The 16382-nt window shown below is 42.4% G+C and overlaps 1 protein-coding gene across 1 annotated transcript in view; it reads left to right on the top strand.

The window, feature by feature from the left end:
* Nucleotides 1–16097, top strand: part of basp1 (brain abundant, membrane attached signal protein 1) — a 54688-nt gene extending 38591 nt beyond the window's left edge. The window contains exon 2 of the mRNA XM_079568769.1: nt 15182–16097. Within this exon, the coding sequence (XP_079424895.1) occupies nt 15198–15755 (558 nt within the window). The 5' untranslated portion in view covers nt 15182–15197 and the 3' untranslated portion in view covers nt 15756–16097. The remainder of the gene's footprint in view (nt 1–15181) is intronic.
* The last annotated feature ends 285 nt before the right edge of the window (nt 16098–16382 follow it).

Genomic DNA, 16382 nt, shown 5'->3' with positions numbered 1-16382 from the left:
ATGACCAAAAAAATGACCCCAAAAAATGACAAAAATGTGACAAAAATGTGATAAAAATGTGATAAAAATGTGACAAAAAAATTACGAAAATGTGACAAAATGTGACAAAAAAATGACAAAAAAATGATTAAAAAAATTGACCCAAAAATTTATGAAAAAGTGGCAAAAATGTCACAAAAATGTCATAAGAAATTGACAAAAAAATTGACAAAAAAATTACAAAAATTTGATAAAAAATGGACAAAAATGTGACAAAAAAGACACACAAAAATTGATACAAAATTGACGAAAAAATGGACAAAAAAATGGACAAAAAAATGACAAAAATGAGTTGAACACCCAACAAAAAAACCTGATGACGTGAAGAAAAAGATTCAGGCGGGAGTTAAGAGGTTAAGTATCGCATTAAGACATATAAAAAGAAGCCCGATCAAGAGTTTTGACTTTCATTGAAGGTTCGTGCGACTCTTGTGGGATGCGCTGTTGATGAGGAGTCGACTCAAGGGGGGGGGGAAAAGTGCGACAACCAGCCCCAGTCTCCCCTACTTGAGGCAATTTGAGTGCTTAAATGACGCATTGAACTTTGAGAAGCACGCGATCAGCTAGTCTAGTGCCGAGCGTTTCTAACTAGACGCGTTAAAAGCATTTCTGCGACAAGGGTGGCACAGATTTGTTGCGACATTTATCAGGTTGATGAAAGAGCGCCGCGCTTTAAAAGTTAAAAGGGCAGGTATGAAACGATGAGGCGGATTTGTGTGGTTTAGTCAGTGCATTAGAGCCGAAAGGTTGGACGACTAAGGGCGCTTTTATAACGTGAACGCGATAAAGTGATGTTAATAAAATGGTAAGAGGTTGGCAGGGGCTTCAGTGGAAGAATAATAACTCTCCGAAGCACCAGTCGATAGTGCGGCTTGGTTCAGTTTAGTGATATTTGTGAAAAGAAAAGTCTTCCGTAGGACGTTTGATGCTCCTTTGCTCGGTTTTGCTCAGTGGAATCAAACGCTGGCCACTGCCCCACCGTAAAGCAATGACTCACGTTAGTACAGTTCATTCATGTGAGTGCGTTTGGGGGGGGATCCCCGCCCCGCAGCGCCCGCCGCATCCTGATGTTTGCGCGCCCGCCGTGAGTCAGGGCGGCTCAAGGCTGAGGCTCATTCACCGAGTTAGAGCCGCGTTAGCCATTCAGCACTTAACGGCCCGCTGAATCACCGCCGTCTGCACTTAAAAGTGATCACCTCGGGCGCGGGAGGGGGAATAACTAACGCTTTGCTTTAGGGCTGCATGGAAACGGATATCTAAGGGAAAGATGGGGGAATGGAGACGAGAGTTTGACATCGTTTGAAACAATGAATAAAGAGAAGAAATGTGCTCGGCAGTTCTTTTTTAAACCTCGTTAAAGCACTATCAGTGTGAGTGTATCTGATGCAGCCCAGTGAAATGAAGGAAAGAAATCCACAATGTTACTCTACTCAGGGTCGAAAATGTTGCGGCATTTCGATGTCGCGAGATCTTGTGGCACGAGAGAGACTTTTAAAGGGGGAAAAAATCGAATAATTAATTGATTAAACGGCAGTGGGAGAATGATATGACTAAAAAGGTCATTACGTTTGACAACATAATGGCTCAAAAAATGGCTCAAATCTGATTTTTATTATATTTTGTTTCATATATGGCCCGTTATACAGTCGCCATATATGGGTATGTTCGAAGCAGCCAGAGGGGGAAGACAAAGAAAAATATATCCATTGACATGGAGAGGTGCAAAATGGATCAACATCCCATAAATACTTAACCAGGAAACTATGTTAGCTTCATACTACGTATCGCAATAAGACACATAAAAGGAAACACGATCTAGAGTATTGACTTTCATTGAAAGTTCGCTAAAAAGAGTGTCTCTATCTGATCTTTTCCACTGTGACCCAAACCACATCCGGATCATTTGAAATGCAAATTTAAGTCACATTCGTATGACCTATTGTCATTAATGCATCTGTTTACTGTTGTAAATGCGTTGGTTATATTGCCTTCGCTCCCTGAAGAGGATTTACCGATCGATCTACGTTCCCACCCTCACCTATGGTCATGAGGTTTGGGTAATGACCGAAAGGACAAGATCACGTTTCCAAGCGGCCGCAATGGTTTTCCTTCGCAGGGTGGCAGGCGCACCCTCCGAGATCACGTGAGGAGCTCAGTCCCCCAGGAGGAGCTCGGAGTAGAGTCGCTGCTCCTTCACTCTCAAAAGGAGCCAGCTGAGGTGGCTAGGGCATCTGTTCCGGATACCTCCTGGTCGCCTCTCTCGGGAGGAAGAGAATGGATGGATGGATATTGCCTTTACATGACTTTAATGTCCATCGCCTTCTCCAGTCACTTTCGAGTCGCGTTTGTTCAGGCAAGAGATAGACCCAAGTATATATTAATATATATTTGAAACTTGCAACCAAAGAACTCGAATTTGCTCATTCCGTCCTCTCCAGTATACCGTCCAAGCCTGCACATGTCTGGCTTTTATTGGTGCCCGTTTTCTTTGGATGGTCTTCATGTCAAATATAACGCGAGCGTCCCCCGTACACACTCTGTCCAGCCGTGTTAATGGTTCGACTTCCCGCCCTTTGATCGAGGCTGTGTCGGCCTGTGACCCCGCGCCCACAGTGTCGGGACGCGTCTCGTCCTCGGAGCGCGCAGCCGAGTGCATAATGTGTTTATGGTTTTTGGCAGCGTGACAAACAGCCCTTCCATCGCTCCTAAAGGAAATGGCCACCTGCCAAACTGCCGCACATTATAGCCCCAAATGAAATCAGCGCTTTACGGGCGGCTGTAAAACTCCTCACCGTAAACAAATGACTCGAAAATAAAACAGGGTCCAGTGCTTTCCGTGTTTTCCATGTATATCCTTCTGTGCTGTTTAAACACGGTGGAAAATATGAAAATGAATCCATCGAACGACTTGTACTTTGCTCATATTTTATCGCCTGGCCCATAGCAACCTTCCTTTGTATCCTGGTTAATGAGATAAAGATGTATGTCGACCTATGCAATACATAGAACATCCGTGTTTGTTGAAGGCGCCCTCTTATCTCCGCCTCTGTTTGCTGTCGGGGTCGGGCTAATATGAAAGCCACATGCTTGACTGTGCTCCGTATTCAAGTGGCCTGGTTAGCTCTTATCTTTTCATTAAAAAAAGACACACAAACCATATGGATTACTGAGGCACGCCATTGTCTACAAGTCAAAGGTTTTACGTGGGCAGTTGTGATATGTAGAGGGTTCAAAATAAAGTGGTTCTCAGGAGTTGTTATCAACCTACGGTGTGACTCTGTGGATGAATGTGAAGCAAAATAACATTTAGAGACGTATCTTAGTCACAAGCAGCTTTGGTGTAGATACATTTAATTGAGACAGCATGGTCTCGTGAGAAATGCGGTCCGTAGATACAGACAGTAGCAGTATGCCGTGCTCAAACAGGTGATAGCAATGGCGCTCTTCATTATGTAAAAGGGGAAAAAAAAGTCCCAGAGGAGCAGAGGGGCCCGTTCTGACAGGCCTAAGGAGCGGCGAGAGATAACACTTTGCGCTAATGAGCTCAAAGTGCGAAATTAATGTGGCAAATCTCCCTACGAATGTGATTTTTGTCTTGGTTTAGCTGTTCGTCTTTGAGTCTTCGGTCGAATGTTAATGCTCCAGGATGTGTTTAAAACGTGCAAACTAAATCTATATCTATACGGGGACGCTTATGTCGGGAGAAGTAGCCGTTACAACTATCATTAGTCTCTCGAAACATCAAAGCAGAAGTAGCTCTCTGCCATTTTAAGGCGAGACACTGCAGGTGAATAGGGGAAAAAATTTATATTTACAGATATCAATTTGAAACTGTTGCTGTCGATCACTGGCATAAATGTGAGGAAAAAAATACATGGCAAGTTTTCTGTCATTTTATCTTTTCATATAAGAACAAGGTGTTTTATCTGAATAATGGATAGAGCTACATTCAAATTTATGGTTTCATTTTATTGATAAATGAGTTGCCAAGACGTTTTCAGTGGGGATTTTGGATTTCTTGTTTAGTTTTAAAATAAGCTGTTTTTTAGTGGAAAAATGTGTAAAAAATTAATTTTCGCCATATTTTTTGACATTCAAAACTCAATAAATGGGGTTTAGGGATTAAATAATAAAAAATCCCTCAGAAAAATGTTTCCAAATATTGTTCAGTCCAAGGCGGGAAAATTTGAAGTCTTTAGGTCCTACTGACGTGGACATAGTGTCGCCACAATGACAGAAAAATGTGTTTTGAGAAAAAGGCCCTTGAAATTGCATTCTCCCATATAAGTCTATGGGTGAACATTGAATCAGCGCTATATTTAAACATGTTATTGTGAAGATTAGGCATATTTTCTGTTTCCAGGTGAAAGCCTGTATGTTCAGAGACCAATTTGGCCCAAAACCTGAAAACTGAAAAAAATGAGTTTTGCCTGTAGTGTCTCCCCTTAAATCCAATAAACACACAATAAACAAAATCCAAGCGTTAAAATTCAGCACAGCCTAAACATTAAAATTAACTGCATTTGGTCGTCTTCCTAATGCCTTAATTTGATAACTCACTGCGAAAATAGCAGTGATGATGATGTCTGGCTGATAAAAGTTAATCGCCCTCGGTGTCATGACTTGAAATATTCTGTAGCGTGGCTTTAAGTAAAAGATACTTTACACAGTGTAAGCCTTGCGATTTTTGATATTCTTTTCACCAAAACCACAGTGCGATGTTTGTTCAGCCGTACATGGGTGACTAAGAATTTCCATCGATTTCTCCAGTTGAATGTCATGTTGGATGATATTTGTAAACTGCGTTGTTTTTTGTTTTTTTTCTTCTCGAAGATGGATGCTTGTTTGTTTGGAGCGGCGCTGACAGGCTGAAATGCCACAGATCCCGCCGAGACGTGCCCGCAACATTTCATTTTTCCCTTTCTCTGTTTTGGATATTTCTCCTCTCAGCCGGCAGAATCGCAACGGCGCAGAGAGTGCTTTTGTGCCGGCGTTAAACCCCTTTGATCGCACGGACAGGCGCTTACACGAGTCAATAACCATTTACCAACGCCGCGGTCCGCTCCAGCGCTGTCAATTTGCCCATCGATCCCCGCGGCGGTGGGGGGTAATTAGAGCTGCGCGTGACCAAATAGGGACTCATTTGTTGGGTGCGCTTCCTGCTTACGTGTTAGACGGGGTGTAAAACGCAAAGGCAAACCGGCGGGTCATGACTTTACACGCTTGAGTTCAAGTTTCATGGAGGACCTACAGTCACACGCCCAGGATCGCATATTAAAGTGTTTTCTCATTTGGTAAACCACAACTAAAACCATCAACAGCTTGAACTCATTTCTCAAAAACATGACTCAATTGTCAAAACTCAATTCTTAGTTTGCACGCAGTTCCCATAACCTCAGCACAATTTGTTCACAAAGCAATCCAAAGTGCTTTACAGAACAGAAAAGCGTAAGTGACAAACAAAAGGGGACCAAGCACCGAGCCTTGAGGAACTCTGTGGGCTAAAAAGAAAGGTGTGGGATGTTAGCCTGGCCAGACAGATTCCTTTCCACTAGTTATTTTATTTTAAATTGGTGTGGACATGAAGCCCTGTGAAGCAGCTTAAAGGAGAGGCGGGAGTTATGACTAGTAGCCGATCAGAGGGCGCAACGAAGGCAGAGCGACAGAATCAAACTGGGACCATTTTTTTAACAAAACAGAGGAAAAAACAGTGTACGGTCTGTGTTTTATTTTATTTTACTGAACACGGAAAATGAGACCAGTTCTAAAGAATTTGATATTTATAGTTTGTTTAATTGCCCGCCAAGACTTCAAAATGATTAGCATGAGCTACAAGGGCTAGCGGCAACATAGCGTCAAGAAAGAAGGACGCTAGACAAAATGACAATTACTGAAGCTTCTTTGTTGATGTCAGGCCAAGGCAAAACATCTTTAGAGTCATGAGTTGGTGAAGTTTACTTGAAATAGTTCAGGTCACGGAACGATAATGCTCCAGAGTTAAGCTAGCCCTGAGCTACATCCATGTTAGCCCTAGCCGCCTGCGCAGAGTGTTTCACTTACAATAGGGGGACCTGCCCGTTGCCGCCCAGACCCACTAACTTTGTTTGAGAGGCAACAGAGCGTTCTTGACAGACAGAAAGGTAAGGTTGAGATGAGGCAAAAGTTGTTGGGATTTTCTGGATTCAGGCCAGGTTTTTGTGAGTTTAGATGTGACGGCTAAAACTTTGGGTTTCGGTGGGGAGTGATGAGTTGATTATGTTCAGGATGAGTGGGGCTGAGGATTTCAGGCAGGTGGAGAGTTTGCAAAAGTGTTGGGCGAGATCAGTTTCCATGTTGGCTGATAGGAAACAGAGAGTGGTACAATATTGAACAGAAGGGCCTGGTTTAAGGGTATTAGACTATTATCTTCTATGTGTGTGGGTTTTCACATTTTTACAACAAAGTGTCCATGTGCCCAACTAACGCAGTGCTTTGTAGATTTAGTCCTACAAAAGTGTGTGCTACATTTGGGGAAAAGTGTCCTACCAATCAAGAAAAACTCTCCTTGCTCATGTACTCTATGGTAGTTGGTACTTGTTGTCTGAGTCCGGGGCTGAGTATGTTTACTGCTGCACTGAAATAGCTAATGCTGGAGTGAGACACAGGGGACCTGTACTTCCAGCGGCTTCTGCTTACGGAGCATCTTCAGCCTGTACCTGTGCAGCCTGTTTACTGCAGGGAGACAGGAGGAGAAAAACTACAAGTTGTTTGTTAGGGGCATGCTGTTGTTCAACTGCCCTGGTTGCAATGAATTAATGATCATACCTTTTTTCCTGCATGTTGATGCCGTTCCCTCACCAAAAAAGGCCTCTCGCTTTAACAACAGTGTTTTTTTTCTTGCGGGTGTAAAAATAGTTCTTTCCTCCTAATGATTTGTTCGCCCACCCTGTTTGGTTTTCAGCTCGTTTATAAAACCAGCTCCATCTCTTCCTGTATTGGCACGTCAGTGTTTAGAACTTGGCCGTGAACCAGCACTTGTCTGATCTACACCACAGATGGACCCCCTCCCCCGTGTGTGAGAGAGAGGCAGCGGGGTTATTTAAGTTAAGGTGGACCCGACAGTGCTCGAGGCGCGGTTACAAGAGGCCAGATGTAAATTATGGCGGTCTCTCGGGGACAAGCAATCTTCCCTGGAACGACTCCAAAGAAGTTCATCACCTGCGAGAGAACGGAGGAGGAGACACTGAGGGGGAATTTGTGGATGTGCAGTGGCCTCGTCTTACCTCATTTGCATCGCAGCGAGAGAATTGGCGGAAGCAGCATTTTTGGCTAATTGGGAGATTTATGAGTTCTGTTTAACCCCTTAACTCCCACCTGAACCGAGCACACATTTTCTCCAGTTTGGCTTTACCCCAGTCCAAAAGCTTCTGGGGAAAAAAGCTGTGAAAATAGCAAGAAAACTGAGACGAAAACAATGATGGAAATGTGACAAAAAAAGTGAGAAAACATTGACGGAAAATTGATGAAAAAGTGGCAAAAATGTCACAAAAATGTCACAAGAAATTGACAAAAAATGGACGAAAAATGTGACAAAAAAATTACAAAAATATGACTAACATTTGACAAAAAATATACAAAAAGGTGACAAAAAAGTGACAAAAAAGTGACAAAAAATGACAATAAATGGACGAAAAAATGAAATAAATGTGACAAAATGTGACAAAAAAATGACAAAAATTCGATACAAATTTGACCAAAAAAAATACAAAAAGGTGATAAAAATGTGACAAAAAAATGATTAAAAATTGACAAAAAATGACAAAAATTCGATAAAAATTTGACCAAAAAAAATAGAAAAAGGTTATAAAAATGTGACAAAAATGACAAAAAAATGATTAAAAATGTGACAAAAAAAATTACTAAAATGTGATAAAAAATGACAAAAAAGTTACAAAAATGAGTTGAACACCCAACAAAAAAATGATGGATATAAAAATCTGATGACGTGAGGAAAAAGATCCTCTCGGTTCAGGCGGGAGTTAAGAGGTTAAGCACCTTTGTCTCCTCAGTGTGGTTGTAGCTTTTTCATATTGTTGTTCCTGGACCAATTTTGTTCACTATATCAAAGTCTTTCGTTGGTTGTAGACGCATTTTTGAGCAAAAACATATAATCCATTTACATTTTGTTCAACGAGTGGTTATTTTGATACAGCAAATGTAATTAAACCAAAGGCCAACAGAGGGCGCACGTGAAAGGTAAAAACATATATGAATCCTGCAGTAAGAAAGTGTAATTCTATTCCAAATCAATCAATAAATCCCACCATCCTTTCAGGTTTGTGTCTGATTAGGGAAAAATGGAATAACATACATAAAATATCCCAAAAGTGAGTTCAGCACAGACGCTCTCCCGCCCTGGAGTCTCGGTCAGACGCTGTGAAAAAGCTTTGATACATGTTAACCCCGGCTGACCGTGCCACTGCTGGGGCATGACACTGTGCGCTCGCTCTCAGATCCGCTCTGTCTGTCCCAGTGCAGCGGGAAAGTGGAGCAGAAAATCCTGCCCAAACACAAAATACACAAGGCACACTCTGCTGAACACCGCTGCAAAGCACTCTGGGAGTCGCAGTCAGCACTGGACATATTAAACCAAAAGGGAAGTGTCAGAGAGGGCAAAATGTGTGAGGTTTTATTTGTCACTTTGGGTCTTGAAGGAATAAAAAGTTCTTTGTATACGGAACGCTTTCCTGGTGTAAATTTGGCAAACTTCCTGTTGGCCAGTGTAGGGTAAAGACAACTTCCTGTTGGCCAGTGTAGGGTAAAGACAACTTCCTGTTGGCCAGTGTAGGGTAAAGACAACTTCCTGTTGAGATTTAACGTAAAATACAACAACAACAAAAACATTTGAAAGAAGAAGAAAACTTAAATAAACGCCAAGCCGAGTGTGTTTCACAAAAATAAGCTCAGACGGTGGCGCTATTTCACTTTTTGTTAGCATCAAATTAACGTTAGCCTTTAGCTTTAAGGCTAAAACAGCTACAGTTACAAACTCAGAAGTCTCCAGGGAAGTGTTTAAAATACAAATAAAAGTTATTTAAGAGAAGAAGAAAGCTTAGAGTGTGTTTCACAAAAATAAGTTCAGATGGTGGCGTTATTTCACTATTTGCTAGCATCAAATTGGCGTTAGCTTCAATAAGGCTAAAGGCTAAAACAGCCACAGTTACAAACACTGAAGTCTCCAGCAAAGTTTACCACGTTTTTTATTTTTTTTATTTTATACCATGTTGTCCGACAGCTTCTTGTTTTCTGCCAGGTACTGCTTGAATATCTATTTATCTTAGCAAGACGCGGCTAACTCCCCAGAGGAATAAAACACAGACAGGAAACAGTTTTTAACCTAGAAAAAAAACGGAGAAGCGGCATTCGATCCTAACGTATGCAGACAGTTAGCACGCTGCATACTCCGGGGAAACCTTTCAGCGTTAGCATTAGCCTGCTCAATGTATTTTCACTATAGCTGTTAGGATTAGCCATCAAACATCCCAGATTACGAACATTCCAGATACTTTCAGCTGTTGTCAACCCATCGACCACATTTAGGCGATGTCAAAACCTAGTAAGAAATCCTAAATGACTGTACAGACCTTTTGAGATTTTACTTCAGATAACACACTGCAAAAAGTATTTAACTAGATCAGTATAAACATCTCAATTTGAGCATAATAATCCAAATTTTAGTTGTTTTGACTAGTTAAGAAGTTCTTGGGCATTTGACCTAGATTACCTCACTTGTTCTGAGATGTTTCTGACTCGTTTCGATTCATTTCGTCCTTATTTCAGGTCATTTTCTTTGCCAATGGGGTAAGAAAATTGGTCTCATCTCATTGGCAATTTTACTTTCTTATTTCAAGCGAGATTTACCCTAGAGCCGGTCTGAAATGTCCTCAAACGAGCAAAGCAAACTCGGTCCGATCAGGAAAAGTGTCTAAATGAGTGAAAACCGCTCAAGACAAGATACATTTCCTCAATTCAAGTCATTTAAGCCAATGCTTGATATTTTTTGTAGTGCTATTAGCGTATAAAAGTGAGCTAAATGCTAAATCATATTCCGTTTCTGCTTTTTGCGGCGTTGGATACACACCCAGCAGCCACTGAACACCATGTTATAATAATGGAGAAACTACATAAATGATATAAATGCCATGAAACATCTATCTTTACAGTCTTTAATAGCAATCTTTGTAGTGCCATTGGGGTAAACGTGAAGGTAAAGGATTCAGACTCAAACCCACGACCTTCTTGCAGAAAGTCAGTCAGCTAGGTCGCGAGTTGGTTCACAGTTTTCCCGTCGCTCTTGTTGCCTGGTTGTGACGACTTGTCGGTCAGGTGATTATCCGTGGACGGGGACTCTCACAGCCTGGATGGGAGTGACTGCGCGGACCAGACCTCCCGAAGACACCCATCTGTTTGCGGAGAGGAGACCATCTGACCACGGCTAATCACCAAACGCCCTGACCGCAAGAAACACACTGGCAAAATGCAAAAATATCACCCCATGCAGTTGTATGAGAGGATGCTTTAATCACGCTTCCTAAGGCTCAGACCTGACCGGTGTGTGCTGTGGTTGCATGGGTGATCTATCACAGGGATGTGCGGTGAATGAGGCTAGTGCTGAACAAACAGAAGGTACAGCGGAGGAGCAGGTGTGGAGGTGTTAAGGAGAAATAAATCAAACGCTCCCTCCCTGGGCACGTTCTCCCGAAACACACTTGTACTTGTACTGCAGCCGGAGTGAGACGTTTTCTGAGCAGAGAGGCCGCGCTGGAGCTGGAGCTGTGTGCGAGGTTTGCGTTGGCTCGTGAATACACAGCAGTTGAGATATTTGCCTTTCGATATAGAGCATTTTGTCTTTGTTTTCAGTTTTCTATTTCGAATTGTTTTCTCGGAATATTCGTCTCCCTTGTTTAAACCTCTTAACTCCCGCCTGAACTGATCTTTTTTCTCAAGTCATCAGATTTCTTTTTCCATAATTTTTTTGTTGGGTGTTCAACTCATTTTTGTAACTTTCTTTGTCACATTTTTGTCATTTTTTCGTCCATTTTTTCGTCCATTTTTAATAAATTTTTTGTCACTTTTTTGTAATTTTTTTGGTCGATTTTTTATCTAATTTTTGTCATTTTTTTGTCACATTTTGTCACATTTTTGTCATTTCTTCGTCAATTTTTTTGTCACATTTTTGTCCATTTTTTCGTCAATTTTTTATCATTTTTTGTCACTTTTTTGTCACATTTTTGTCTTTTTTTTCTTCCATTTTTTATTGAATTTTGTCATATTTTTGTGATTTTTTTGTCACATTTTGTCACATTTTTTGTCAATTACTTGTGACATTTTTGCCACTTTTTCATCCATTTTTCGTCACTTTTTTGTCAATGTTTTCTCACTTTTTTTGTCACATTTCCATCATATTTTTCGTCTCAGTTTTGTTGCTATTTTCACAGCTTTTCTCCAGAAGCTTTTGTATTGGGGTAAAGCCAAACTGGAGAAAATGTGCTCGGTTCAGGAGGGAGTTAAGGGGTTAAAGCACTGGGCAGATTGAAGGCACATCACTTGAATACATTTTCCCTGATTGTGATCCCGATTCACTGATAACTTTCCAAACGCACTCCTAACATCCCTATTTTTAGCCGGGATGGGTTTCACACCGTCCATGGAGCAGAACGGCGCGATAATGTTTACAGCCATTACCCTGCTCCAGACTAATTGGTTTTAGCATCAGCACTACTTCAGTGCGGAGTGCAGTCTGTAACTTTGCATACAGCGGCCTTTTATTTACCTATTCATATCATCAGACACAGTATGGAGCAAAACGAACCACAGTATATTATAAACCATGACATCGCTGCTCGACTTGTGGTGCCTGTGCAGTTTGTGAGTTGAAATAAAGCCCTTTGTCTCGCTAGCACATGCTGTCCAGCTTCTCCCCCTGTGGAAGCCCGGCCCGAGGAAGCGTGCCTGCTTCATAAAGCTGCCATTGTGAAGTGAGATGATAAGGCTCCATTGTTCAGGCGGCGGCGAGCGGAGCGACAGGGAGGATGCATGCGGCGGGCCGTGTAACGCTGTGGCAGGAGCGGCGCCCCCGCTGTGAGATGTGGTTCAGCCCAGAACAGGTGATCACAGGCGGGGCGGGGGTCAGGAGCGCACGGGCCGGTCCCGAGACCGCACGGGAACATTTGGGTTGTATGAATGAGGTGTCAGGCTTGGTTCGGTGATGGAGGGGCTTGGCTGAAAGGTGAAGATCGAAAACCGTTCCTATTAACGTATTTCAATTGAGATTAGGGTTGCCATTTATGTTTGATTTGAAGATTTGTTTGCAAAGCATCATGTAAATCCTAAAGAATGGAAGTCTGTGATTTGCAAATTGCGACCACTAAAATTGCGATTTTGGTGATTGTGTGTCTATTTTAAAGCAGTACTAAGTAACGTGTTTGCCTTAATAAATCCTTTCCGTAGTCCCTGTGGGGGTAATACAAGTGTTTATGGGATGATTGGAGGGTCTTTCATCTCCCCCTGGTGTCTCTGACCAGAAAACCATGTTTGCAACTTGACTGCCACCGGTCCGGAGAAAGCAATACACACTAATGGAATCACGAAGAAGAAGCTAACATGCTAACGGGCAAAGCTAACTGCGGGCTAACGTCACTTTAAACAGTATTTACAGCCAAGTTTGAGTGAAAAAAAATATTTCCGTTGTATAATTGGATGCACAGTAACCCTCTCTCCCTTCGCCTTTCCTGTCAGCGTAGTATTTTCTCTCCAAGACAATTAATAAGTTAAAAAATCGTAACTTGCTACGACACCTGCAGTTGCGCTTATGGCCTCTAGGGGGAAGAGTTACTTAGTACTGCTTTAATTGCTGGAGACAAAAGCCTTAAACATGGAAGTGTTAACATTGATTCTTCACATAGTGGTCAATGTCGAGTGGAGAAATATGCTTCTCAACAAAATGAAATCATAAATTTATACCTGGCTCAATACATTATCTTATATTTTGATACGGAAAACATCGTCAATGTTGTATTGACTATATTAGAAGGAACTATAGGGGGTCTCGGGGTCCTTCCCGGGAAAGTTTTTTCAAAAATACATTTTCAGTTTCAGGGCAACTTTAAATTCTTCTGGAATATGTGTCTTGCTGGGATATATTAATAACATTTTCTTTGTAATAACCTATGACTTATTGGCATGATCAAAAGTCCGGGTTTTGCATTATACCATTTGAAGTCTATTTTGTAGGTTGACCTCCTGAGTGAAAGTGTAAGGAGCTCGGAGTACGGCTGCTGCTCCTTTACACTGACAGGAACCTGCAGTTGAAGAAACACATGAACACACCCTGCAGCTTGAATTGGTTTACACATTTGTACATTCCTCTTTGATTTGGTGGCGCACTGATCGCTCTCTTCTTAAGTAGCGGTTTGTTAGCAGCTTGTTCCCAGTCCTCTCCAGATTTTGGTGCAGTCAGTACTTCCATGTTTAGCTCCGGTCACTGGTCTGTGGCCACGTGCCGCCTCTCCCCACGGAGCAGACAGATGGTGCTCCCATGAAAAATAGAGCCATCTGAACCAGCCTCTGATTCAGAGCGTTTGGACTAATATTTCCTTTGATCTCTCAATATGAAAGCACTAATGGATTAAAACTCAAACATATACTAACGTAACAAACATTTCAAATATGTTTTAACATCATCTGCACTGTAGTATTAATTAACGTAACATAAATTAGCTTCATTTATGATTAGTCGTAGCACTAACCCAGTATAAAGACTGTACATTTCCATCCAAAATATGTCATTATGATGTCATTCTGAAGAATAAAAGACATGAAACTTGAAATACATCTATTTTTATTTGTCAGCATGAGGCTTTTGTCACTTAAAGATTTACTCGCAGTGGCAAGAAAAACAAGAGTCACAACCACACAGACATGGCCTCCGTGAGATTATGAGCCCAGAACAATGGGATTACAAAGCGCTTCGCCCGTCTGACTGGAGCTCTTCACGGTTTTTGCTCCGAGGTGACAAGGGTGTCACAGCAAGGAATTAAATCATAGAGTGGAAGTTGTGTTATGAAATAAAGACGGGAGCGTAAAAAAACATAATTATGACCCGCCAGGTGCTGATTTGAAGAGCAAGTGGGTGACTTTATGGTTAAAATAGAATCCAGCCAGATGGAAGAAGCCGACCAACAAACCCAAGATGTCCCTTCTTAAAGTTTTCGGAATAATTTTCATCACCAAGACCCTAAGAGAGTTCATATTGTGTATCTTGAGTATTAATAATGCATGGCCATATGCTGTGGATCTCTCCTGCGTTTGGCTAATGTATGCTCAGCCACGTCCAATACAGAAACATTCACAATTTCACGCCAAGAGGTACATCACAAAGGATGTATTGCAATATGCAAAATGACTCAGCTCATACTGTTTATAAGTCAGTGGGTCTCTGAAGGATGTGGATTTGTCAACATGGAGGCAATGTCTGCAAGTCGATCAAACAGTAGAGTTGAAAATATTGTGAAATAACAAATGACCAACACTAGTCCATGTCTATTTAAAGGGGGGGTGTTATGCAAAATCGACTTTTGCATCATGTTATTATGTCATTCCCTCATTAAAAACATGCCTGAAGTGTTGCCTTGGCACAGTCTCGTATTTTTGAGTAATCTGTAAAAACTCTGATGGCGGCCATTTTAGGTACAGGTTTGCCTGAGTCCTCCTAGGAACGCCCCCACCTCCTGGAGACGCCTCCGAGCTTTCGTCACCAGCCGAGTAACCAACCACTGCTCCTCAGCAGAACCCCCTCCCCACTGATGCCACAGACAGCGTGTGGAGGGGGCGTGTCGGAAAGGGTCAGAGGTTCTTAAAGAGACAGAGGCCTATTTCAAGACATTCACTACAGCCATTTTGAGAGAGCAATTTTATACAAGACAGTTATTCTAATTTACTGCATTTACAGACCAACAGAAGGTTTCGCCATCATTGTAGTGTGATATAGACTGGTGCTATGTGATTGAAAAAAGCATAATACCCCCTCTTTAAGCACAAAGGTGACTGCACTCTGTGTCTATGAACCGTGAGTTCTAAAACATATTTTCTTCTGTTGTTTCAGGGGCCAGAGATCCAAAATGGGAGGCAAGCTCAGCAAAAAGAAGAAGGGCTATAGCGTGAACGACGAGAAGTCCAAAGACAAGGACGCCAAAGCCGAGGGCGCCGCGGCCGAGGAGAGCGAAGCGCCCAAGGACGCCAAGGAGGAGAGCGCTGCCGACGACGCTAAAGATGTAGCAGCGAACGACACGGCAGCTAAAGACGCCCCGGCCGCCGACGGCGCGGCCGCTAAAGCCGAGGAGAAGAAAGAGGAGGCCAAACCCGCCGAGCCCGCTAAAGCCGAGGAGAAACCGGCCGCTAAAGCCGAGGAGAAACCGGCCGCCAAGGAGCCCGAGGCCAAGGCAGCGCCACCTGCAGCGGCGGAGGGCAAAGACGAGGCCAAAAAGACTGAGGCCCCCGCGGCGCCAGCGGCCAAAGCTGACCCCAAGCCCACAGAGGCAGCAGCAGCACCAGCTAGCGCGCCGGCTAACGCTAAAGAGGCTAGCGCTAGCTCCACACCAGCCGCCGAGCCGCCCGCCAAGGAGGCCAACGCCACAGAGGCACCGAGCAAGGATCAAACCGTAGCAGTTCAAGATTAATGGACAGCTCTTTTTGGGAAAATTTAAGTCAACAATGAAATGTCAAATAAAAAAAATATGAAGATGATTAACTAGCCCATGCATATTGATGATGATAAATAACAATAATAATAATACCGGTTGTATGGACGAGCGGAGAGAACTGGACTAAGAGAGGCCACCTGGCGGAGAAGCCCACGCGCTGCAGACGTGACTATTATTATTATTGTTAGGATTTACTTATTTTTCTGATGTAGTATTTGAACTTTGGTACGAGTCTGTTATGAACTTTTACTTTTTTCCATTTCCATCCATTGCCTCCCCTCCCACGGAAAAAAAAAGGAAAAAAAAAAATCCCCCAAATCACAATGAACATAATATTTTCTGGATTTTAAATGACGTGAAATTGAAATTTAATAACAATAACGATAGTGAACACTTTTATTTATTAAATATATATTTTAAATGTTGCAAAGCTAAGCAAAGCGGTGATATTTCTATGGATTGTGAAAGCATGCAAAAACGTTTATTCCCGCCTTTATTTTGGTGACGATGTTTGCTAACTATGTTAATCTCATAACGATGCCGGTGCGTTCAGACAGAACACGTTTACTCACATTTTTATTCCATTCCGCAACAAATTTGGGA

The sequence above is a fragment of the Gobius niger genome, assembly GCF_951799975.1.
Source record: "Gobius niger genome assembly, chromosome: 13".
NCBI classification, from domain to species: Eukaryota; Metazoa; Chordata; class Actinopteri; order Gobiiformes; family Gobiidae; genus Gobius; species Gobius niger.
The sequence above is the reverse complement of the archived record's forward strand: the minus strand, read 5'-3'. Positions and strand labels throughout refer to the sequence as shown.